This window comes from Anolis sagrei, chromosome 7 (assembly GCF_037176765.1).
Source record: "Anolis sagrei isolate rAnoSag1 chromosome 7, rAnoSag1.mat, whole genome shotgun sequence".
NCBI lineage: Eukaryota > Metazoa > Chordata > Lepidosauria > Squamata > Dactyloidae > Anolis > Anolis sagrei.
Window position 1 is genome coordinate 33,704,417 of NC_090027.1, and position 26,879 is coordinate 33,731,295.

At 43.0% G+C, this 26,879-nt stretch overlaps 1 protein-coding gene across 1 annotated transcript in view; it reads left to right on the forward strand.

Annotated features, from left to right (window-relative positions):
• JAM3 (junctional adhesion molecule 3) overlaps window positions 1-26,305 on the forward strand; it is a 58,280-nt gene extending 31,975 nt beyond the window's left edge. The window contains exons 2-9 of the mRNA XM_060787303.2: window positions 5,963-6,028; window positions 6,602-6,715; window positions 6,831-6,983; window positions 9,331-9,533; window positions 12,645-12,744; window positions 12,915-13,044; window positions 16,969-17,023; window positions 17,441-26,305. Coding sequence (XP_060643286.2) covers window positions 5,963-6,028; window positions 6,602-6,715; window positions 6,831-6,983; window positions 9,331-9,533; window positions 12,645-12,744; window positions 12,915-13,044; window positions 16,969-17,023; window positions 17,441-17,476 — 857 coding nt within the window. The 3' untranslated portion in view covers window positions 17,477-26,305. The remainder of the gene's footprint in view (window positions 1-5,962; window positions 6,029-6,601; window positions 6,716-6,830; window positions 6,984-9,330; window positions 9,534-12,644; window positions 12,745-12,914; window positions 13,045-16,968; window positions 17,024-17,440) is intronic.
• Window positions 26,306-26,879: the final 574 nt, after the last annotated feature.

Here is a 26,879-nt window from a genome sequence, read left to right on the forward strand (position 1 = left end):
TGCTCTAGAAAAACCGAAGAACGGATAGATCCAACAGCCTGACACTGATTGAGTTGCTGGATAAGAACACAAAAAATTGGAGGGATTATCCAGCAATGAGTACTGCCAATGTGATCAGGCCTTGGCAGCTATCCAGGCATCTCAGCTGTTGGCACTAGCCTTGGTTATGTGCTTTGGCACAACTTGGAGCAGACCTGGAAGATCGTGTTTTGCAATTTCTGGACTTCCTCCACCCGGCATCAGCAAGCTGAGGAATGCTGGGTCCATAAAAGAACCTTTCCAAAGTCTACTTGGATTGTTGACATCGGTGCTTTTTGGGCACCTGATATGGACAGCTGGCAAGTTTCTTCCTTTTGTCCCAGGGATCAGTAACACATTTGTACCCGTTGGCTGCAATGTTCTCTTTCTTACAACTTGCTGTACACAATAACAGCTGATGGAACGTGGTCCAGCACTGGTTTACATATTGCAGCATGGGTTTATTGGGCAGTCTAATATAGGACTGGCATCTGGTGTCACCTCAAACAGATGAGGGAAATTAAAAAAACAGACTATCTGAAGAATTTCTTGAGATGCCAGGCTGAATTCCTGAGCTTCATCCCGTGCCTTCTGAAGGTCAAAGTATTCCAGTGGGATAGAAGAAGCATAATAACACCCATTTGTTTTCAGTTGGTGGCTTGCAAGCTGTGATTTGGGTGATATTTGTTGGCAGTCATTTGAAGATGGAGAGTGAATAAAAATAGATGCATCCTTAGTGCCTTTCCCAAGGCTTAGTTCTCTCAATAGTTTTGAATGTGGGGCACTTGCCTTGGAATTTGGAGGGCACCACACCTTGGGAAAGAGACTAAGGATGAATCTATACTATAGAATTAATGCTGTTTGACACCACTTTAATTGCCATGGTTCAATGCTATGGAATCTTGGAGGTTGTGATTTTAGATAATCTTTAGACTTCTCTTCCTAAGGAGTGTTGGTGCCTCCTTTCTATTGGAACACAAAGTGGCGCGATCCCCAAAACCGCATCTCCAAAATGAACCTTCTACTGAACCTGTTTCTTGATATCTCAGATCTGGCCTTGGCGATATATACATGCCATTCCGATTATTTCAATATGCTTACTATGGAGTGGCCTTTGGAAACTGTTCCAATACTACAATGTGTCCAAAATGCTGTGTACAAACTTTTGACTGAAGCTAGTTAACGGGAACATGTAACTTAGTCTTTGAAACAATTTAACTAGGTATAATTTGTTTTCAGGCACAAAGTACAGTTTATGACCATTAAAGTCCTATATGGGTTTGGCTTTCCAGATGTTTTGAACTTCCGCTCCCATCAATTCCTGACTGTTGGCCAAGCTGAGTGGATCTTCTGGACGTTGACGCCCAAAACAACTAGAGGACTAGTGTTTAAGAACCACTGATTTAGACTATATTCCGGGTTGAGCCTATTGAATTTAAAATCCTAGATGTTGCCTTGGGCCCCTTCCACACAGCTGTATAAAATCCACATTGAACTGGATTATATGACATGCAACTCTACTACTCTTTTCCACCTAATTGCAAGGAAGCCCCTCAAGTGCTGGACGAGTGCCTGGCCGCTGTGGCTGTCTGGATGAGGACGAACAAGCTGAGGATTAATCCCGATAAGACAGAGGTCCTCTTGGTCGATTGTAAACCAGATCAGGGCATTGGGTGGCAACCTGTGTTGGACAGGGTTGCATTCCCTCTGAAGTCACAGGTCTGCAGTTTGGGTGTCCTCCTGGACTCATCACTTACGCGTGAAGCTCAGGTGTGGGCGGTGGCCGGGAGGGCCTTTGCACAACTAAGACTCGTGCTACAACTGCGACCATACCTCGTGAAGGCAGATCTGGCCAGGGTAGTCCATGCCTTAGTCACCTCCAGATTGGATTACTGTAATGCTCTCTACGTGAGGCTACCCTTGAAAATGGCCCAGAAATTTCAACTAGTCCAACGGGCGGCAGCCAAGTTGTTAACTGGTGCCCTTTACAGGGAGAGGTCAACCCTCCTGTATAAGGAGCTCCATTGGCTGCCGTTCATTTACCGGTCCCAATTCAAGGTGCAGCTGTTTACCTACAAAGCCCTAAACGGTTTGGGACCCGCCTACCTGCGTGACCGCATCTCTGTGTACGAACCCACACGATCTCTTCATTCATCTGGAGAGGCCCTGTTCACGATCCCACCTGCATCGCAAGCGCGATTGGTGGGGATGAGGGATAGGGCCTTCTCGGTGGTGGCCCCTCGACTCTGGAACTCGCTCCCCAAGGATATTAGACATGCACCAACTCTGGCAGTCTTTAAGAGGAGCCTGAAAATGTGGTTGTTCCAGTGTGCCTTCCCAGAATAAGGAACCCTAAGCAACATGTCCCTAATTGCACTTTACTAATGATCTAGGATTGTTTGGTCGCCCTATTTCTCTCCAAATACCCATCCTAGTCATATGTCACCTTGTCATGCCCAGTATTTTAAAATTTTAATTATTATTATTTATTTATTTATTAGATGCACTTATTGACCGCCATTCTCAGCCCTTACGGGCGACTCATGGCGGTGTACAGTACACATAAAAAGACAGTTACAGAGGCCAGTATCAACAACATATGACTATACAACAAATACAAACTACATAAAAATCCGCTTCGTCTCTTAGTAGAATCATAGCCAGTCTCATTTTCCTTATACCATTCCAGTTCTCATTACCGTAATGTTGTTGTTTAGCACTTAATTAAATGCCCTCTCGAACAGCCAGGTCTTAAGGCTTTTTCGAAAGGACATGAGGGAGGGCGCCTGTCTGATGTGTGCCGGGAGAGTGTTCCACAGCCGGGGGGCCACCACCGAGAAGGCCCTCTCCCTCGTCCCCGCCAGCCGTGCCTGTGATGCAGGCGGGTTCGAGAGAAGGGAGAGAAGGGCCTCCCCAGACGATCTCAAGGTCCTCGTGGGCCCTGCCATATGTTTTTAATGCGTTGTGGTGTTATTGTTATTGTTTATTGCTTTGTTTATAAGTTTTTTACTGTCTGTATTGCTGTGTTGTTTTATTGATGTAATCAGGCTCGGCCTCTTGTAAGCCACACCGAGTCCCTGGTATTAGAGCAGTGTTTCTCAATCTGGGGGTCGGGACCCCTGGGGGGTGTCAGAGGGATCACCAAAGACCACCAGAAAACACAATATTTTCTGTTGGCTGTGGAGGTTCTGTGTGGGAAGTTTGGCCCAATTCAGTCGTTGGTAGGGTTCAGAATGCTCTTTGGTTGTAGGTGAACTATAAATCCTAACAACTACAACTCCCAAATGTCAAGGTCTATTTTCCCCAAACTCCACCAGTGTTTACATTTGGGCATATTGAGAATTTGTGCCAAGTTTGGTCACAGTACTCTCTGGATGTAGGTGAACTACAACTCCCAAAACTCAAGGTCAGTGCCCACCAAACCCTTCCAGTATTTTCTGTTGGTCATGGGAGTTCTGTGTGCCAAGTTTGATTCAATTCCATCATTGGTGGAGTTCAGAATGCTCTTTGATTGTAGGTTAACTATAAATCCCATCAATTCCAACTCCCAAATGACAAAATCAATACCCTCCCCAATCCCACCAGTATTCAAATTTGAGTGTATTGGGTATTTGTGCCAAATTTGATCCAGTGTATAAAAATACATCCTGCATATCAGATATTTACATTACTATTCATAACAGCAGCAAAATGACAGTTATGAAGTAGCAATGAAACTAATTTTATGGTTGGGGGTCACCACAACATGAGGAAGTGTATTAAGGGGTCATGGCATTAGGAAGGTTGAGAACCACTGTATTAGAGTCTGATCCAGCCAATCTCATCTTATGTTTTCAAGTGAGGAGAGAAAAGTAAGAGGTGAAAAAAGCAAAGCAGAGGAGGCAGACTTGGCAAACTTTTTGGTTCTCGCTCGGCATGTTCTTGCCCTCTTTCATCGCTTGTGTTCCTCACTCTTGTCAACACTTGATTTGTTACTCAAGCACCTCTGAGATCCTCAGTGTCCTCATAACCCAGCAGCATGAAGTGTTTTGAGTGTCCCACTGTGCTCTACTGTCAAATGTGGGTGGTATAAAACACATTAAAACACTTGCAGACGTGGGTGGTGTCCTGCAGTTGCATCAAGAGTGGGTGGCCAGCTGGGGTGTTTCTGCTAACTCCAGATCCATTTCTGTTCAAGCCTCTCCTCTCTTTCCCAGAAATGCTACTTAACATGAGTTATGTTATTCTAAAAAGCTGTCTCAAGTTTGTAAACAAATGTTCTTCTTCCCTCTTGCTGAGTGAAGAATAGTTTGACCCACAGTGAGAATTTCATTCCTGTTCAGTCTCTTCATTGGGTGCACCAAATTCAGAGAAACATCTAGATTTCTGGTTGCTGTAGGTTTTTATCGGACTATATGGCCATGTTCTAAAGGCATTATCTCCTGATGTTTCGCTTGCATCTATGGCAAGCACCCTCAGAGGTAGTGAGGTCTGTTGGAACTAGGAAAATGGGTTTATATATCTGTGGAATGACCAGGGTGGGACAAAGAACTCTTGTCTGTTGGAGCTAGGTGTGAATGTTTCAACTGACCACCTTGATTAGCATTTGATGGCCTGGCAGTGCCTGGGACAATCTTTTGTTGAGAGGTGATTAGATGTCCTTGATTGTTTCCTCTCTGTTGTTTTGCTTTTGTAATTTTAGAGTTTTTTTTAATACTGGTAGCCAGATTTTGTTCATTTTCATGGTTTCCTCCTTTCTGTTGAAATTGTCCACATGCTTGTGTATTTCAATGGCTTCTCTGTGTAGTCTGACATGGTGGTTGTGAGAGTGGTCCAGCATTTTTGTGTTCTCAAATAAAATGCTGTGTCCAGGTTGGTTCATCAGGTGCTCTGCTATGGCTGATTTCTCTAGTTGAAGTAGTCTGCAGTGCCTTTCATGTTCCTTGGGGGGGGGGGGGGTTAAGGGTGAGAAGGATGGGATATAAATGTGTGAAATAAATAATAATAATAATAATGGGTTGTTGTAGATTTTTCGGGCTGTATAGCCATGTTCTAGAAGCATTCTCTCTAGAGAGAATGCCTCTAGAACTTGGCCACACATCCCGAAAAACCTACAACAACCCAGTGATTTCGGCCATGAAAGTTTTTGACAATACAACAACAACAATGATAATGATGGTGGTGATGATGATGATGATGATGATGCAATCCCAGGCGACAGCAGGATTGAAGAGAAACAACTGGAAAAGCTCATACGATATGAGGATTTAAAGATCAAACTGCAAAGATTCAGGCACAAGCCAGTCAAGGTGGTCCCAGTGGTCCTGGGCATACTGGGTGCAGTGCCTAAAGACCTTGGCCTGCACTTAAACACAATCGGCGCTGACAAAACTGCCATCTGCCAGCTGCAGAAGGCCACCTTACTCCAATTGGTGCGCGTTATTGGCCGATACATCACACAGTCCTAGACACTTGGGAAGTGTCCGAAGTGTGATCCAGTACAGCAGCCAGCAGAATGACTGCTGTGGACTCATCTTGTTGTGTTTCAAATATTAATAATAGTAGTAGTAGTAGTAGTAGTAGTAGTAGTAAAGTGGTCCCAGTGGTGATTGGCACACTGGGTGCAGTGCCTAAAGACCTTGACCTGCACTTAAACACAATCGGCACTGACAAAATTACTACCTGCCAGCTGCAGAAGGCCACCTTACTGGGATCTGCATGCATTATTTGCTGATACATCACAGAATCCTAGACACTTGGGAAGTGTCCGATGCGTGATCCAATACAACAGCCAGCAGAGTGATCTTGTTTGCTGTGGACTCATCTTATTGTGATTCAAATAATAATAATAATATTTGCTATAGGAGTGCATTTCAGTAATCTATTCAGGATGTAACAAGAGCATGGACCACCATGGATCCTTGTACCAGAAGGATCTTAACTGATCTCTTCTTGATTTTCATAGGATACCGAATCTTTGCTGTAGAGCTGATATCCACCAACCCAAATCCTGTTGTGCAGGAGTTTCAGCGTAAGTATTGTTGTGGTTTGACCACTTAACTAAAACTTTCGATGAGCAGGGTTCAAACACTTGCATGCCATGGAAAGAAGTCCACACATTTACCTTGGGGAAGTTTATGATATAATAATACAATATTATTGTTGCCTGCCATAGCATTGCACTTAATTCCCGGGCCCCCTAGAATTTTTGGGCTTGCACAAATCTTGGCCCGGCCTTTTACATTTTAATTGCCTTGAACAGGCAGGATTACTTTTAATATATGTGTGTTATGGCGACAATTTTTATGCTTATATTTTGTTTGTTAATCTCATGGTTATGTGGTTTTTACTCTGTATGTTTTGTGATGTTACCTGGGAACCGCTCTTGAGTCCTCTTGGGGAGATGGAACAGTATATAAATATAAGTTTTATTACTATTATATTATTATGAAGCAATGCAGTCTCTCTCTCTTTCTCTCTCTCTACTTGGGAGGTTCTGAGAAGGCAAGGCAACTCTTTCTTTGGGGAAGCCGCTCCTTTAAAGAAGCAATTCCCCTTGAGAAAACCAAGATCTCCCTTCTCACTCTGTGTGTTCCTGCTGCAGGTGCTGAACTTTCCTGCATCATTGCCACCACCAAGACAGCCAACCCTAGAATTGAGTGGAAGAAGATTGGCAGCAAGGAAACCACCTATGTGTTCTTCGACAACAAGATGCAGGGTAGGAAGTGGTGTGGCTTTGGAGTGCAGAAAGCCTTGCAGGTTGCATTATTTTGTAAGTGGGCAGGATCGGCACAATCCTCACCTTTCCACACTTCTGTTCCACGTTTCTCTAGGAGATTGGGCAAACCGTGCCCAGCTCAACAGCAGAACGTCGCTGGTCATCTCCAATGTGACCCGGGCAGATAAAGGGATCTACCGGTGTGAAGTGGTGGCACCTGAGGATGCACGAATTGGAGCAGAGATTAATATCAACCTGACAGTTCACGGTGCGTGCTCATACATCCTCCCTTTAAGCTGGCAGGGGCTAGAGCTAGTATCTGGCCATCCTTTTCACTACGCTTTTTTGCCCAAAGCTAATAATAATTATAATTATAATTATAATTATTATTATTATTATTATTATTATTATTATTATTATTACAGTGGAGCCCCCAGTGGTGCAGTGGGTTAAACCCTTGTGCCGGCAGGACTGAAGACCGACAGGTCACAGGTTCGAATCCGGGTAGAGGCGGATGAACTCCCTCTATCAGCTCCAGCTCCTCATGCGGGGACATGAGAGAAGCCTCCCACAAGGATGATAAAAAAACCCAAAAACATCAAATCATCCAGGCGTCTCTTGGGCAACATCCTTGCAGGCGGCCAATTCTCTCACACCAGAAGCGACTTACAGTTTCTCAAGTCGCTCCTGACATGACCAAAATAATAATAATAATAATAATAATCTTTATTTATACCCTGCCACCATCGGAGCGGCTTACATGAGGCCAAGTCCAAACAACAAAATTACAATAAAATAAAACCGAAAACGCAAACAATAAACAACAACACAATAATATGTAAAGCTAGTGTTTATTTGTCTGAATTCGCAGAGGATAAACAAAGGTTTTAAGATGTAGAGAAGATGGGAATGCAACACATTTTCCCCAGCTTGGAGAGTTTGTTTGGGTTTTTTTGAGGGTTTTTTTTGTTGTTGTGTCTGGAGCGACTTGAGAAACCTGCAAGTCACTTCTGGTGTGAGAGAATTGGCCATCTGCAAGGACGTTGTCAAGAGGACACCCAGATGTTTTGATGTTTTTTCTTGTGGGAGGCTTCTCTCATGTCCCTGCATGAGGAGCTGGAGCTGATAGAGGGAGCTCATCCATGCTCTCCCCGGATTCGAACCTGTGACCTGTCAAGTCTTCAGTCCTACCTGCAGCTTGGAGAGTACACCATAGGACTGTTTTCTATTCATGTACTCCTAAGATAGGGCCGCCCTGATGGTGCAGCAGGTTAAACCACTGACCTGCTGAACTTGCTGACCGAAAGGTCGGCAATTCAAATCTTGGGACCAAGGTGAGCTCCTGCTGTTAGGCCCAGCTTCTGCCAACCTAGCAGTTCAAAAACATGCAAATGTGAGGGACCGTTTTTACAGGAAGGTAACAGCACTTCATGCAGTCATGCTGTCCACATGACCTTGAAGGTGTCTACAGACAACGCTGGCTCCTTGGCTTAGAAATGGAGAGGAGCACCAGAGTCCCAAAGTCGGACACGGCTAGACTTAATGTCAGAATAAACTTTTACCTTTACTTACTCCTAAGAAAAGGCATAGAATCATAGAGTTGGAAGAGCCCTCATGGGCATCCAGTCCAACCCTCTGCCAAGAAGTAGGAAAATTGCATTCAAAGCACCCCCAACAGATGGCCATCCAGCCTCTGTTTCAAAGTCTCCAAAGAAGAAGTCTCCACCACACTCCAGGACAGAGAGTTCCACTGCTGAACAGCTCTTCATAATGTTCAGATTGAAGCTCCTTTCTTGTAGTTTGAAGCCATTGTTCCATTGTGTCCTAGTCTCCAGAGCAGAAAACAAGCTTTCTCCCTTCTCACTATGACTTCCTCTCACATACTTATACATAGCTATCATGCCTCCTCTCAGCCTTCTCTTCTTCAAGCTGAACATACCCAGCTCTTTAAGCCGCTCCTCATAGCGCTTGTTCTCCAGACCCTTGATCATTTGAGTTGCCCTCCTCTGGACACACTCCAACTTGTCAATCTCTCTCTTGAATTGTGGTGCCCAGAACTGGACACAGTGTGATTCCAGGTGTGGTCTAACCAAGGCAGAATAGAGGGGTAGCATGACTTCCCTAGATCTAGACACTATGCTCCTATTAATGGAGGCCAAAATCCCATTGGCTTTCTTTGCCGCCACATCCCATTGTTGGCTCATGTTTAACTTGACTCCAAGATCATAGGTGGAAGGGAAATTTGCCAGCACTGATTTTCTTTTCCCCTGAATTTTGGCTTCTTGAGTCGTATAGTCGTCATGGTTTGTAGCAAATGGTTAACAAGCCAGCTTCCAAAAACATGGTTTCTCCTGAAACTGATCAGAGTTTGTTATGAACGATAGTTTCTAATAATACAACATGCCAGGATTTGAGCACTAAAATACTGCTAGATCCAGTGATACCTGGAGGGCTGCAGTGCCTCCACTCATCGTATAAGGGATGCCAGGACAAATGCCAGGTGATGGAGTGGTTTCAAGGGCATTGATATATTCACCCCAGTTGCAACTCATTATATTAGAGTGGCAGTATATTTGTGATATAGCTTACGTGATGGGCTTCTGCTTCCCCGACAGTGAAACCAGTGCCCCCAAAGTGCCACGTGCCCCAATCTGTGCCTGTGGGCAAATCCGCCACCCTCCAGTGCCAGGAAAAGGAAGGCTTCCCAGAGCCGACATACAACTGGTACCGCAATGGCGAAGCTTTGCCGCTCGACTCTAAATCCAGCTCCAAATTCCAGAACTCCTCCTTCACAGTGAACACAAAGACAGGCACGTTGGTAAGTAGGCTGAGGCAGTCAAAGGTTGTTTTACAATGTAGTTCCTCATATCCTGTCTTGAATTAATGCATACTTCGCATAGTCATAAAAAAGTGAACGCCATGTCAGGGCATCCAAGAAGCATCCAGGTATATTGGCCACCTTTTGCGCCTGTGTTGAGAGCTGTTGCCTAGTGGTTTGAGTGTAGGGCTGTGACTCTGGCCATGAAAACCTATTGGGTTAATTTGGGAGAGTCACACACTCTCAACCCCAGAAAACCCCTTCCACAAGTCAATATATGAACCTGCAAGGACTTTAAGATCATCTGGAGAGGCCCTTCTACGGTTGGCAGAAACGAGAGACAGGGCCTTCTCGGTGGTGGCCCCTCGGCTATGGAATGCCCTTTCTAGGGAGATTAGATTGGCTTCCTCACTCCTATCATTTCGGAAGAATCTTAAGACATGGCTATTTGAGCAGGCAATTGAAAATACGGAGTAACTGATATAATAATGGAATAACTATATGGCTGAACTGGACATTGTTTTAATGATTATTGATTGAAGTATGTTTCATTATAATGTTTGATTTTACTGTTGCTGATGTTTTTTATATTATCTATTGTAATTGTGTCCTTGGTGGCATTGAATTCTTGCCTTGTAAACCGCCTCGAGTCGCCAGAAGGCTGAGAGGGCAGTATAGAAATGTACCAATAAATAAATAAATAGTATTTGAAGGCACACAAGCAGCATATATGGGTTAAACTACTAAACTGCGGAACTTGCTGACCAAAAGGTCAGTGGTTCAAATTTAGGGAGCAGGGTGAGCTCCCGGTGTTAGCCCCAGCTTCTGCCAACCTAGTAGTTCAAAAACATGCAAATGTTAGTAGATCAATAGGTACTACTTCTGCGGGAAGATAATGGTGCTCCATGCAATCATGCCAGCCACATGACCTTGGAGGTGTCTACGGACAACGCCAGCTACAATAAAACATTAATATAAATTACTTTAAAAAGCATGCAAAAGACATTAAAATGGAATTAAACTATTCATGGTATTAAACACATTTATACTTGTACTTAAAAATGGACCTAAAAATCAAAAACAGTCAAACAAAACATGACTTTCTGACCATTTTTTAAAAACCTGTTGGGATTGGCTTTGTCAGAACGATACAAGGAAAGGAGTTACTTCTTGGTAGCAAAACAAAAAGCCTCGGCAGTGGAAATTAGCTTTGCTTCCCACAGTGACAGAATGGTTGAGTAAAGTTTTGGAAATTGCATAAATGAATGCATTACCATATTGGAAGAAAAGGGAGGTGTTCAGTGCAAAAAGTTTTTTTTTTTCATTTCCTGAAATTGGTACCTTTTGTTACATACTGGAATTATGCTGTCATAACGGACATCCTTTTATTTATGCAAGGTACTCATTCCAGTATAAAATAAACATTCAAATAAAAGAAGATTTTCCTCCAGATTCACTGAGTTAGTTTGGCTAGAACCCTGAGATTCACCAATAGGCTCCAGATGTAAAAGACATACATTCAGAATTACAAGGTAAACAAAGAAAAAACTAAGAATTTGTCGAGAATTAGAATGCATTATGGGAGTCTAAGGCCCTTGGCGGCGCAGTGCATTGAAGCACTGAGCTGCTAAACTTGCTGACTGAAAGATTGGCGATTTGAATCTGGGGAACAGGGTGAGCTCCCGCTGTTAGCCCCAGCTTCTGCCAACCTAGCAGCTCAAAAACATGCAAATATGAGTAGATCAATAGGTATTGCTCCGGGAAAGTTATAGCGCTCCATGCAGTCATGCCGGCCACATGACCTTGGAGGTGTCTATGGACAATGCCGGCTCTTCGGCTTAGAAATGGGGATGAGTACCAACCCCCAGATTTGGGCACAACTGGACTTAATGTCAGGTGAAAACCTTTACCTTTTACCTATGGTAGTCCATCCGGTGAATTGACCAATCTGGCTATCCTAAAATTCCAATTAATCCTGAGTCCAGAAAATAATAATAATTTATTTATTTAGAACATTTATATTCCGCCCTTCTCATCCCTGCAGGGGACTCAGAGTGGAGCACAACATATATATAGCAAACATTCAATGCCTGGACATAAAACAATAATACTTTAGCATTTCTGCATCTGTGATATTGCTTCAAAGGAGTTTACAATCTATTATTCAGTGCAATGAGGAAGCAGCAGAGGAAGGAGAGAGCAGGAGATAGCATAAAGGCAACAAGAATATATATGTATATATTATTATTCTTCAATAAGAACCTTAAGAGTTGGAAGAGACCCCAAGGGCCATCCTTGCCAACCCCTTTCTGCCATGCAGTAAAGGTACTATTAAAGCACCTCTGACATATGGCCATCCAGCCTCTGTTTAAAAGCCTCCAAAGAAGGAGCTTCCACCACACTCCGAGGCAGAGAGTTCCACTGTTGAACAGCTCTTCTTATGGTAAGGACATTCTTCCAGATAGGTGGAATCTCCTTCCCTATCATTTGAATGCCTCCATTGAATCCTAGTCTCCAGGTCAGCAGAAAACAAACCTGATTCCTGGGTTGTTGTAGGTTTTTTCGGGCTATATAGCCATGTTCTAGAGGCATTCTCTCCTGACGTTTCGCCTGGATCTATGGCAAGCATCCTCAGAGGTTGTGAGATCTCACTACCTCTGAGGATGCTTGCCATAGATGCAGGCAATACTTCAGGAGAGAATGCCTCTAGAACATGGCCATATTGCCCAAAAAAACCTACAACAACCCAGTGATTCCGACCACGAAAGCCTTCGACAATACATTAAATCTGATTCCTCTTCCTTATGACATCTTTTCCCGTTATTGAAACACGGCCATCATGTCTCCTCTCAACCTTCTCTTCTGCAGATTAAACAGACCCAGCTCTTTAAGCCACTCCTCAGAGGGATTAATGGTTTCCAGACCTTTGATCTCCCCCTCTTGTCAATATGCCTCTTGAATCTTGGTGCCCAGAATTGAGTGCTTCCTCTATAGAAAAGGAACATGTCATGAAAATGGCTAGGCATAAACTACGTCCAAGTTTGGTGGACACAAGATGTTCTGAACACTTGTGAAGATGTTGAATAAATGCCACAATCTTCATTCACACAGGTCTTCAGCGAAGTGCAGAAAGGAGACACGGGCCGTTACAGCTGCCGGGCAATGAATGCCGTCGGCGATGCTTGGTGCGAAGACTCAGTGATGGAAGTTTGTGAGTCCTGTTTCTTGGAGGAGAGCGACAATATGTTCATGGGGATGGGGGTCAGGGCCATTCTTCCCTGGGGACAGATCTCCTCTTTGGGTTAGAGTCACAAGAGATTGTCTGCAGGCAATTGGAGAGAAACCTTGTTGACCTGAAGACGTTCATTTTCCTTCCTCCAGACGACTTGAACATTGCGGGAATTGTTGGAGGCATCTTGGTCGTCCTCTTGGTCCTGTCGCTAACCGCTTTGGGAATCTGCTGTGCCTACAGGAAAGGCTTCTTTGTCAACAACAAGCAGGATGGAAACAGGTGAGCCTCAGCAAGCAGCCCCTGCAGTGAACACCAGATCCTATTATTCACAAGTAGGATCAATGCACCCTCCATATGGTTTAGGACTGCAATTCCCATCTGCCCTAAATTTACACAGCCAGTGGTAAGGAATATTGGGCAGAGTTTAGGTCTGGATTCATGCCCAGTGATAGTAATGTTGGACTATGATGCAGGGGACTGGGAATACTGGGAATATTGCAAGAATGTCTGCAGAGTGGCATGTTTCCTCCTCTGAAGCAATTTGTATGTGTACTTAAGGATTGGATTGGCTGTGAACGTAACTTTAGTGTTGTGTGTTTGAGTTGTTTCTAACTTATAGTAATCCCAAGGGCATCCTATCATAGGGTTGTTGTAGGTTTTTCGGGCTATATGGCCACGTTCTGCATCACAGGCGCGTTTGGTGGGGACCAGGGACAGGGCCTTCTCTGTGGTGGCCCCCCGACTCTGGAACTCTCTTCCCAAGGACATCAGACAAGCCCCAACGTTGGCAGTCTTTAGGAAGAGCCTGAAGACCTGGCTGTTCCAGTGTGCCTTTCCAGAATAGGAAACTCCTGGCATCAAGTCCCAAATGCACTTTGTTAGAGATTCAGGATTATTTGCACATTGCACCTACCTCCAAATACCTCTACATTTCACTTGTCAAGTCTAGCACTTTAAATTTTGTCTATTACATTTGGTTCGGCCCTTGGTTTTAAATGCGTTACTGTGTCATTGTTTTTTATTGTTCTAATGCTTTGCTTGATGTTTTTATTTGCCCTATGACTTTTATTGTGTATGTGTATGTTATTGTTTGTTGGCGGCCTTGGCCTTTGTAAGCCGCATCGAGTCCTTCGGGAGATTTTGCGGGGTATAAATAAAGATAATAATAATAATAGAAGCATTCTCTCCTGACGTTTCACCTGCATCTATGGCAGGCATCCTCAGAGGATTGTGGGAAAGTAGGAAAATGGGGTTTATATATCTGTGGAATGTCCAGGGTGGGAAAAAGAACTCTTGTCTGTTTGAGGCAAGTGTGAGTGCTGCAACCGACCACCCTGATTAGCATTTAATGGCCTTGCAGCTTCAAGGTGTGGCATCTACTTCCAAGGTGGCCAATTGCAACATTTACACTTGCCACAAGCAGACAAGAGTTCTTTCTCCCACCCTGGACATACCACAAATATATAAACCCCATTTTCCTACTTTCCAACAGACCTCACAACCTCTGAGGATGCCTGCCATAGATGCAAGCAAAATATCAGGAGAGAATGCTTCTAGAACATGGCCATACAGCCCGAAAGACCTACAACAACCCAGTGATTCCAGCCATGAAAGCCTTCGACAATACATCCTATGTTAGTTTGTTGTTATTGTTGTTCAGAGAGTGTTTTCTTTGCTTTCCTCTGAGGCTGTTTTGGCTTGTTTATGTCCCATTAGGGATGATAATAATAATAATAATAATAATAATAATAATAATAATAATAATAATAATAATCTTTATTTATACCCCACCACCATCTCCACAACGGGGACTCGGAGCGGCTTACATGAGGCCAAGCCCGGACAACATATTACAGCAACATAAAACCAAAACATAAACAACAAGCAACAGCATCAAAGTTACATTAAAAAGAAAAAGAAATTTTGGTCCAACATTACTATCACCAGGCATGAATCGCAACCTAAACCCCTGTATTTTTGCCTGCCATGCTCACTTTTGCATCTACATTGCCTGCTCTGGATGAAGGGAAATGACTGCCTTCCTCTAACCATCTGCCGCAATGAGTTGACCCATGGGAGAAGATAGTACAAAATTAGCCACAACAGGAATTGACACCATAGGAAAAGGAAGACACGGGGGCATCGGCTGGAAGCAGATAGATAACACTTCTATCCCGTTTGTCAGGAATTTCTCTCTTCTCACCAGTTTCAATTTCCCTTCGCTCTTTTTCAGCCAGGAGGCCAAGACTTTTTGATTTAGGCAGGACCTTTGGCTCTTATCTCATATGTCAAAGAAGTCTATTAATGGGACTGGAGAAAAGCAGAATGTTAAATAGCCAACCAAATGAATAGCCCAGTGGCGCAATAGGTTAAAGCCTTGTGCCGACAGGACTGAAGACTGATAGGCAGCAGGTTCAAATCCGGGGAGTGCGTGGATGAGCTCCCTCTGTCAGCTCCAACTCCCCATGTGGGTACATGAGAAAAGCCTCTCACAACGATGATAATGGCGGGAAAGTAACAGCGCTCCGTGCAGTCATGCCAGCCACATGACCTTGGAGGTGTCTACAGACAATACTGGCTCTTCGGCTTAGAAATGGAGATGAGCACCCACCCCCAGAGTTGGACATAACTGGACTTGATGTCAGGGGAAAACCTTTATCTTTCTGTGGGTGAGCAGATGGTGACTACTAGATGGCATATGTAACTAGAGATGATGTGGTGTATCCAATGCAATCTTTTGAATCAGCACCCCAAATAACCAAACCGAATCTAAACAGATTTGTAACCCTTTTGGTCGGGGCATAGGGTGGCTTCCTGTGCTCGATGGGGTCGCACTGCCTCTGAGGACACAGGTCCGCAGCTTGGGGGTCCTCCTGGACTCCGCTTTGACATTTGATGCTCAGGTGTCGGCGGTGGCTGGGAGGGCCTTTACACAGTTAAAGCTTGTGCGCCAGCTGCACCCGTACCTCGTGAAATCTGATCTGGCCATGGTAGTCCATGCCCTAGTCACCTCTAGGTTGGATTACTGCAATACACTCTACGTAGGGTTGCCCTTGAAGACGGCCCAGAAACTACAGTTGGTCCAGAGATCTGCAGCGAGACTACTCACAGGAGCTGGTTACAGAGAGCAGTCAACCCTCTTGTTTAAACAGCTCCAATGGCTTCCAATAAGTTTCCGGTCCCAATTCTAGGTGCAGGTCCTAAACTTTTTGGGACCTGCTTATCTTCGCGATCGCATCTTCCCCTATGAACCAGTGCATATCTTGAGATCTTCTGGGGAGGCACTGCTCTCTCCCCCAGCCGTCACATGTACGGTTGATGGGGACGAGGGAGAGAGCCCTCTCGGTGGTGGCCCCCCCAACTCTGGAACTCCCTCCCTAGGGAGATCAGACAGGCTCCCACCTTGTCCTCCTTTCGTAGTCAACTGAAAACCTGGATGTTCCAGTACGGTTTTGACTAAGCAGCTCACCAGTAACTTTCTTGTCCCTACTTGATATTCTGCACTTTACACTGGCCCGCACTTTACACTGGTATACATTCTACCTCAATATGTGTTATGACAGTATTTCCTGCCCAGTTTACTGTATTGTTGCACTTTCCTGCACTTCTGTAAATATATATATATAGATATTGGTCGTGTCAGGAGCGTCTTGAGAAACTGCAAGTCGCTTCTGGTGTGAGAGAATTGGCCGTCTGCAAGGACGTTGCCCAGGGGACGCCTGGATGATTTGATGTTTTTATCATCCTTGTGGGAGGCTTCTCTCATGTCCCCGCATGAGGAGCTGGAGCTGACAGAGGGAGCTCATCCGCCTCTCCCCGGATTCGAACCTGTGACCTGTCGGTCTTCAATCCTGCCGGCACAGTTTCTGTAAAGATGTATTGCACTCATTGAATCTATACCTCAGCTATATTTCTTTCAGCCATATTGTTTTGATATTGCTTTCAATTGTGCTTTTATTTGTTTTTATCTGATGTTTTAATTGGTTAAAGTGTTTTATATGTGTGTTTTAATTGCAATTTTGGGCCTGTTTCTTGTAAGCCGCCCCAAGTCCCCTAGGGGAGATGGTTGGCGGGGTATAAAATAAAGTTATTATTATATTATTATTTTGGTACTAATGCTGGAGTGTGTTCCCTGGTCTAAGTGTTTCCTGGTCAAAAAAGTTTGGGAACCATTGTACTAAACATTGTTTTCCTTCATTTCAGCTACAAAACTCCAACCAAACCTGATGGCGTGAACTACATCCGCACAGATGAAGAGGTAAGTTGATCCCATCCTGGGAGTTGTAGTTTTGCAAGGAGTTCAGCCTTCTTTGCTGAAGAGGATTGGTGCCTCACTAAACTATAACTGCTAGCATTCCATAGCATTAAGCCATGGCAGCTAAAGTGCTGTCAAACTGATTTCATTCTACAGTATCAATACACCAACTGTCAGGAAAAAAGCTGTTTGGTCAGCTGTTGAAGACAACTTTCTATGGGGATATATATGGTGTTTTTAGATACCCCATAAAGTACTTTACACTGGCATTACAGACAAAAGTACGGACATTATTATGGCAAAAAAACCAAAACAAAACAGCCTTCAGTTCATCTTGGGTCAAGCAGATGGGAAGAGTACAAAGAGAGAGTCACAGAAAAGAAAAAATCTGACCCATATTTTTCTCTGCCTCCATTCCAGGGTGACTTTAGGCACAAGTCTTCCTTTGTGATATGAAGCGGCAAGGACATTTGCAGATTGCCCACCGGCGAGAAACGGAGCCGTGTGTGGAAGCACTCTTCCTTCTGGAACTCTTTTAAGCAAGAGCAGATGATGGACTTTGTGCACGTGGGACGCAGCCGGCGGACAGGAAGGACCACTACAGAGCACATGCTTGTGCGCAACTCGGTTTTACTACTTCTATTTTTTTTTCTTTTTTGGCCAAAGTTGAGCAGCAATTTTTAACAACCAAACTGGTCTCTTCTACCTTAAGGAGGTATCCTGTAGATCACCATGATCTTCCAGAAGATTTATTTTTCGCCTTTGGCAGGAGAAAGCAAATCTGCAAACGAACATAAGTAACTTCTTCCTGGGACTCTTATTAGTCTTTCCTGCAAAAGGTTGGAGGACTATTTTTTGCGGTCGTTTACAAAAGGGGATAGCTAAACTCAGTAGGGGAAAAAACAGTCTTAGAAACTGAAGTTCTTATTTTGCCTTCCTTCTTTCCTTTCTGCTTGCTTGCTTTTCCTTTGCTCCCCTCTTTGCTTCCTTCTTCACTCCCTTCTTTGCTCCCTTCTTTGCTTCTTTCTTGGTTCCCTTCTTGGCTCCCTTCTTTGCTTCCTTTTTGCTCCCTTCTTGGCTCCTTTCTTTGCTCCTTTCTTTTCTTCCTTTTTTGCTCCCTTCTTTGCTTCCTTCTTTGCCTCCTCTTTTGCTTCCTTCTTGGCTCCCTTTTTGGCTCCCTTCTTTGCTTCCTTTTTGCTCCCTTCTTTGCTTCCTTCTTGGCTCCCTTCTTGGCTCCCTTCTTTGCTTCCTTCTTTGCTTCCTTCTTGGCTCCCTTCTTTGCTTCCTTCTTTTCTTCCTTTTTTGCTCCCTTCTTTTGTTTCCTTCTTTGCTCCCTCCTTTGCTTCCTTCTTTGCTCCCTCCTTCGCTTCCTCCTTTGCTTCTTCCTTCGCTTCCTTTTTCGCTCCCTTCTTCGCTCCCTTCTTTGCTCTCTTCTTTGCTTCCTCCTTCCTTTCTTCCTTCCTTCCAACATGTTACAATGATAGAATGACACTCTGACGTTAAGAAGTAGAATGCTACAACCTGCCAGCAAAAAGTCAAGTAGCCCTGTCTTGTGGCTCATTTCAGATGACAAGTCCAGCAATAACATTAAAAGCGGACACAGGCATAAAGCCCTAGAAGATACCTTAACCCCGTCCCCAAAAAACCCCACTTTAATGACCTATCCTTCACCCCCAAAAAACCCACTGTAATTACCTATTGTTCACCCCCCAAAAAACTTACCCTAATGACCTATCCTTGCCATGCTGCCTTCTTTGTCGCACTCAGCAACACATGGCAGAATGAATATGTCACAGAAGCAGAGTTTAAGGTCCTAGAAGCAAGTCACTTTTGGTGGACTACAACTCCCTTCTGGTCTAATTTAATTGGTAGCAGCCATACTGTTTGGGAGACAGTGTGCAACTTCCAAAAAAGTAACTTCTCTGGGCCCAGACAGTGTATCTGTCTTTGTTGAGCATCTGTATTTAGTAATCAGAAGGGCAAAACTTGGAAGAGATGGTTCCATGGGAGTGATTACATCATCACACTAGAGAAAAAATCTGCTTTAAATCCGGTTTCTGCCTCGTGCAGAATTCTGGGGTTTGTAGTTTAGTGAGGCTGTTAAAGGATCCTCCCTAAACTACAAATCTCACGAGGCAGAAAATGAATTTTAAGTGGATTGTTTCTCTAGTGTGATGAGGCCTTAAAGGTCCAAAGTTTGACTTTTTCTCCAATCCATCCCCAGTCCCTACTGTCAAAACATGATGGTTATGAAACACTGCCATACACTGACATCTTCATAATTTCGGCATTTGGTGGCAAAGCTAAACTTTCTAATTTGACAGCGTTCTTACATACATCTGTGTAGACTTGCCCACAGCTCTTCGGAAATTAGAATTGGGAGAGCAAGGCACAAATGCCTTCTTTTCGGTTTGGTGCCAGTTGCAGCTGGAGTCTCCACTTCTTTCCTTCGCATCCCTGTCCGCACACAGCGTCCAATCTGCTTTAAGCCCTTGCCAGTCTACGTATCCCAATCTGGGTGATTCCCAAAAGCCAAACTCTTCTGATAAGACAGGGCACAATATTCCAACGCGTTACCGGGACCGAAAAAGTCGGGCTTTTCTACTCTCTCCCCGTTCCTTGTTTTATAGAAATCTGCATCCAATTTCTTCTTTGCAAAGATATATTTTGATTACTTAAGAAAAACAAAGTGGTTAATGTTTCTATTTAAAGTGTAAATACGGTTGGTCGGCCAAACAGTGTTAAGTAACAATGCAGCTATTTTGAAAATGTATTTTTTTTTGGTTTAATGTTTGGTGGTTTTGCTTAATGATGGGGCAAGGCTTCTGGTGCTGAATCAAACCATATCAGTATTGTGAGCGGAGCCCAAAGACACAGAACTGTAGAAATAAGCAAGAAAGCATTCCTTTCCTTGATGGGGGAATATAATGAGGTGGGGTGGAGAGAAGAGAGAAGAGAGGTGTGTAGAAAATGTGTAATTTGCAGCAGAAGGATTTCTTCCTAAGTCCACACCTATGCTGCAGTATAAATGCAGTTTCAAACTGTGTTATATGAGTGTAGACCAGGCATGGGCAAACTTCGGCCCTCCAGGTGTTTTGGACTTCAACTCCCACAATTCCTAACAGCCGGTAGGCTGTTAGGAATTGTGGGAGTTGAAGTCCAAAACACCTGGAGGGCTGAAGTTTGCCCATGCCTGGTCTTCACTCATATAATCCTGTTTAATTGCAATGATCTGCATTAAATGGCAGTGTAGATGTTGTCGTCATATTTTTGCTCTTTCTGAAGAACAATAATGGCCAGGATTGAAAGTATTAGACCATCCGCACTGCAGAATTATCACAGTTTGATACCACTTTAACTAACATAGCTCCTGGCATTTGTAATTCAATGTGGCACCAGGGCTCCCTGGCAGGAAAGGGTAAATAGCTCACAAAACTACAGAGAGAGCCTTGTGCCATGGCAGTTAATCTGGTATCAAACTGGTACAAAGCTGCAGTATGAATGCAGGTTGGGAGGTTCTCACCCATGTGGATACAGTGCAGGAGGCTCTCACCGAGAAAGATAATGGCCAGGATTGAAAGTATTAGACTATCCACACTGCAGAATTATCACCGTTTGGCACCACTTGTAACTATCTTAGTGCCTGGCATTTGTAGTTTGATGTGGCACTAGAGCTCCCTGATAGGGAAGGGGAAATAGCTCACAAAACTACAGAACTTCATGCCATGGCAGTTAATCTGGTATCAAACTGGTACAACTCTGCAGTGTGGATAGTGTGGGAGGGTCTCGCTGATATGTCATAATAAACTGTTTTTGAAATTGTTGGGTGCTTAAAAGTTTACGATAGGCCATATACATACATACATATATATACACACAAACACACACATACATATATGCACACACATGTACACAAGCACATACATATATATACATATACATACACACATATACACAAGCACATACATATACATATGTATATATATATAAACACATATATTCATATATACACACACACAAACACATACATATACATATATACAGACATACATATACATACACACACATATACGCAAGCATATACATACACATACATATACATACACACACACATATACACACACATATACACAAGCACATATACATACATATACACACATACACACATAAACAAACATATACATATACATATATACACACATACATATACATACACACACATGTACACAAGCACATACATATATATAAACACACAAACACATACATATACACACATAAATACATACATATACATATATACACACATACATATACATACACACACATATACACAAGCACACACACACACACACATATATATATATATATATATATATATACACAGACACACACACATATACATATACATACACACACACACACACACCTTCACATCTAAGGTAGTCATTTAAGTCCTTGGATGTGCCTTTCAGACCCTGGCCAAGACATGCACATTTGAAATAGAAAAATACCCAAAGAAGTGACGCAATGTGATGAAATTTCACTATGTCTACGGCCAGCTGACATTCTCCTCTTCCTCTCTTTATCTCTTTTTTAATGTGCGTTTGCTTCCTCCTTATAAAAACGAATGCAAACTAGAGGGCGATACAGGAGTTCTTACAACTTTTTTTTAATGTGCAACATTTTCTCCCTTTGGGATAGCAATGGCAGCTACCAACCCCTTTGGTTGTAAGCAGGTCATTCCAATATTTCTCTTTCTTTCTTTTTTTTCCCATGTGTGATTTACCCTAAAAGTGTTAAATGGTGCCATTCGGTGCAAGGTACCAAGAACAATTCTTTGCTGTGATGAGAGAGAGTGTGGTTCAGAAGGAACCAATAGCATAGCATCCCTTTTTGCTCCCTTTTCCCTTTTTTTTAGTGATTGTGTTTTTCAGCTACGGATTTAACTGTCTTAATTTTGGATGCAGACTGTACTTTTTTCCCTCTTCTTGTTGTTGCATTCTGGATTTTCTTTTTTTATTATTATTGTGTTTCTCCTTGTTTGTGTTCTGTATTAATCTGCCTTGGAATATCCAACAAACTTGTTGTTGTCGTCAAGGGATATTTTTTTTATATATATAAAGGAGGGTTGAGAGGAGATGTCATTGGTGCATTTCATTTCATTTCTATACAAGGCTCTCAATCCATTTATTTTCAAGTTAAGGTGGCAACGATAAAAGGGGAAAGACGAATCAATGCGTTACACTGCCGCCATATTTTATTTTGACTGTGGCTACCTCTTATTTGACCAAAGTTGACTCTATCCACTGCCAAAACGTTTTCTTCCCCTGCAGAATCGAAAACCATTCCCCACTTTTTTGCCTTAGCTCTTTTCCCATTGGACCTGGACAGAGGAAAGGTTTGAAGGATTGCCATTTTTAAAATGGACCAGCACCACTCACCTTAATAGCGCGTCCACCATTTTTACAGGTGTAAATCTGGATTAAGAGCCATGACTTGCAACCTGGAAGCTGCAGTTCTGCAAAGGAACCCAGATCTCAATTCAACCTCCTTGCAAAATTGGGTATATAATGGGAACACTGTGCTGTTGTGAGTTTTCCTGACTGTATGGCCATGTTCCAGAAGCATTCTCTCCTGACATTTCGCCTGCATCTATGGCAAGCATCCTCAGAGGTTGTGAGGTCTGTTGGAAACTAGGAAAATGGGATTTATGTATTGTGGAATAATGTCCAGGGTGGGAGAAAGAACTCTTTGTTTGTTTGAGGTATGTGTAAATGTTGCAATTGGCCACCTTGATTAGCATTTTATGGCCTGGCAGTTTTTTTGGTGTGGCTTCTTACTGCCTGGGGGAATCCTTTGTTGGAATAATAATAATAACTAGCCATCCCCTGCAACGCGTTGCTGTGGCCCAAATTTGGTGGCAATTTGCCCAGTGGTTTTTGAGTTATGCTAATCCCACAAACAAACATTACATTAGGTTCTTGTGGGTTTTTTCGGGCTATAGGGCCATGTTCTAGAGGCATTTCTCCTGACGTTTCGCCTGCATCTATGGCAAGCATCCTCAGAGGTAGTGAGGTCTGTTGGAAATAGGAAAATGGGTTTATATATCTGTGGAATGGCTGGGGTGGGGCAAAAAGCTTTTCTCTGTTGGAGCTAGTTGTGAATGTTTCAACTGACCACCTTCAATGAAGGAGAAATGCCTCTAGAACATGGCCCTATATCCTGAAAAAACCCGCAAGAACCTAGTGATTCCAGCCATGAAAGCCTTTGACAATACATTAAACATTACATTTTTTTTATATAGACTAGCTGTCCCCTGCTAGTTGCTGTGACCCGCATGGGGGTTCTGTGTGGGAGGTTTGGCCCAATTCTATCATTGGTGGGGTTCAGAATGCTCTTTGACTGTAGGTGAACTATAAATCCCAGCAACTACAACTCCCAAATGTCAAGATTCTATTTTCCCCAAACTCCACCAGTGTTCACATTTGGGCATATTGAGTATTCTTGTAGAGTTTGGCCCAGATCCATCATTGTTTGAGTCCACAGTGATCTCTGGATGTAGATGAACTACAACTCCAAAACCAAAGGACACTGCCCACCAAACCCTTCCAGTATTTTCTGTTGGTCATGGGAGAACTGTGTGCCAAGTTTGGTTCAATTCCATCATTGGTTCAGAATGTTTTTTGATTGTAGGTGAACTATAAATCCCAGCAACTACAACTCCCAAATGACAAAATCATTTTTAGTGAAGGACATACATTGGGTTGTTAGATATCTTGTGTCCAAATTTGGTGTCAATTCGTCCAGTGGTTTTTGAGTTCTGTTAATCCCACAAACGAACATTACATTTTTATTTATATTGATAATAATAACAATAATATCCAGTGGGTGCAGTGCCTAAAGACCTTGGCCTGCACTTAAACACAATGGCGCTGACAAGATTACCATCTGCCAGCTGCAAAAGGCCACCTTACTGGGATCTGCATACATAATTCGCTGATACATCACACAGTCCTAGACACCTGGGAAGTGTCCGATGTGTGATCCAATACAACAGCCAGCAGAATGTCTGCTGTGGACTCATCTTGTTGTGTTTCTAATAATAATAATAATAATAATAATAATAACAACAACAACAACAACTTTATTTCTGAGTCCCCTTCGGGGTGAGAAGGGCGGCATATAAATGTCACAAATAAATAAATAATACATTTATTTATATAGCGCTCTATCTCCCTTAAGGGACTCAGGGTGGTTTCCATGTATCAAAACACCAAAACAACACATATACATTACAAACCAAATTTACCCTATTCTTCCTTGCAAAATTGCGAAGGTGATTAGCTGTCCCTGATTGTTCTTGTCTGGAATCCCCCCTTTTTTATTGTTGGTCTTTATTTACCTGTCCTGATTTTGGAGTTTTTAAAAATAATGGTAGCCAGATTTTGTTCATTTTCATGGTTTCCTCCTTTCTGTTGAAATTATCCATATTACAGTAGTAGTAGTAGTAGTAATAATAATAATAATAATAATAATAATAATAATAATAATTTTATGTATTTTGCTTGGTTCTACTATGGTTTTGTGTTATATTGTTTGTATTGTATCGATGGGTGTGGCCTCATGTAAGCTGCACCGAGTCCGCCTGGGGGAGATGGAGTGGGGTATAAATAAAGTTATCATTATTATTATTATTAATAATAATAATAATAATAATACTTTATTTATACCCTGCCACCATCTCCCCAAGGGGACTCGGGGTGGCTTACACAAGGCCAAGCCCACAATACAATACATCAGTAAACAATAAAACACAGCAATAAAATAAAAATAAAACACAAAAGTAAATTATAAATAATAAATCAACAAAATAAAACATTTAAGACGGAGGGATAAATCTCAGTGGCAGTAATTTAGTAAATAAAGAGCTACACTCAAGAACAGTCAAGAAATCAGGGCCAACTAATCACCTCCCAACAAAGGATTCCCCCAGGCAGTAAGAAGTCAGATCTTGAAACTGCTAGGCCATCAAATGCGAATGTACTCCTTATTCAGGGGGAGAAGGGTGGGGTATAAAATAAATAATCAATGAGGTCAATTGAAACATTCACACCTACTTCCAACGGACAAGAGTTCTTTCTCCCACCTGGGACATTCCACAGATATATAAACTCCATTTGCCTAGTTTCCAACAGACCTCACAACCTCTGAGGGTGCAGGCAAAATGTCAGGAGAGAATGCTTCTGGAACATGGCCATACAGCCTTGAAAACTCACAATAACACAGTGATTCCGGCCATGAAAGCCTTCGACATGATAATGGGAACAATTAGGTGACTTTCATGGGAATCAAATGGAAGGTTGTTAACCAAAATTGAGTGGCTTCTTTGCTTTTTAGGAAGGAAAAAAAGGTAGAATTTTCGATTGCACCTTTATAAGATTATAGGGAGACGATCCCGTTTTTAACTCCTCCTTCTATTGGAATAAGATAGCATCTCAGGGAGCAGACGGAGGTTGCGTTGAGTTCCTCATGTCACCTTCACAAACTACATATTATGATACAGGGATGCATTAAAAAGAATACAATTAAGTCTTTTTCCCATTTGCATTCTGCAGGAATTACCTTCAACTCTCAGTCTTCTTTTGCATCGTGTATTCTTATTCCAGGCCTTACCGATGGTAAGTTGGGCTTTTAGCATTTCAGTGCTCACTTCCCCACAGCACTTGATGTGCAGTAAACCATTGCTTCCAAAAAAACTGGTTTATAGTCATCTATTTGACCTGCTAGTTTATTACATGCAGTTATTTTTTCAAAGGAAGAGTAAAAGCTGTGACCCTACCTCCTGCTGTTCCAAATTGCTCATAGTCCACCACGGAGTTAGTTCAATCTATGCAATGAGTTTGGAAGAGCTCTTCCTCATATCCGTTGCCTTGTACGCTTGCATTTAATAGAAACAGGATAAAGAGGGAACCAATAGCTTCCGTTGTATTTATACCACTAACTAGACCCAAGTCAGATTGGTTAATTGGTTTGTGCGTCGCAGAGACGGGTGCTTTAGGATCTCTTCCTTAAAATGCTGCTGCTCCATTCTACTTTGAAAGTCAACCCACACATCCCTCCCACCCCCAAAAAATATTTCTTTGGGGGGCTGAAAATGCACCAGTGGCATCTCTTAACAAGACGGGGTGCATTGGCCCCAATACGTTTCGCAGAACTCATTGTAAATATTTGACCAATTTGTACTAATGTATTGCATTTAACTTTGCCAAGAATGTTTTACACAAACAGTTGTGCGAGTCGTTCTTTCGGTGGAGAAGGGGGGGGGGTCTGTGAAACCAGGGACGTGCGAAGATACTGTGGGGCCAGGCCAAGAGTTGTGATTATAATTGAACTGGTTCAAAGGCTGTTTTGTTTCTTTTTTCTTCATGTCAGTAATGACTTGAGAAACTGCAAGTCGCTTCTGGTGTGAGAGAATTGACCATCTTAAACCGCCTTAAACCATCTTAAACTGGAGCCCCTGGTGGCGCAGTGCGTTAAACCCCTGTGCCGGCAGGACTGAAAACTGCCAGGTCGCAGGTTTGAATCCAGGGAGAGGCGGATGAGCTCCCTCTGTCAGCTCCAGCTCCCCAAGCGGGGACATGAGAGAAGCCTCTCACAAGGATGATAAAAACATCAAATCATCCGGGTGTCCCCTGGGCAACATCCTTGCAAACGGCCAATTCTCTCACACCAGAAGCAGCTTACAGTTTCTCAAGTCGCTCCTGACACAACAACAAAAAAAAAAAAAACCCGCCTTGAGTCGCCAATTGGCTGAGAAAGGCGGTATACAAATACAGTAAATAAATAAATAAATAAATAA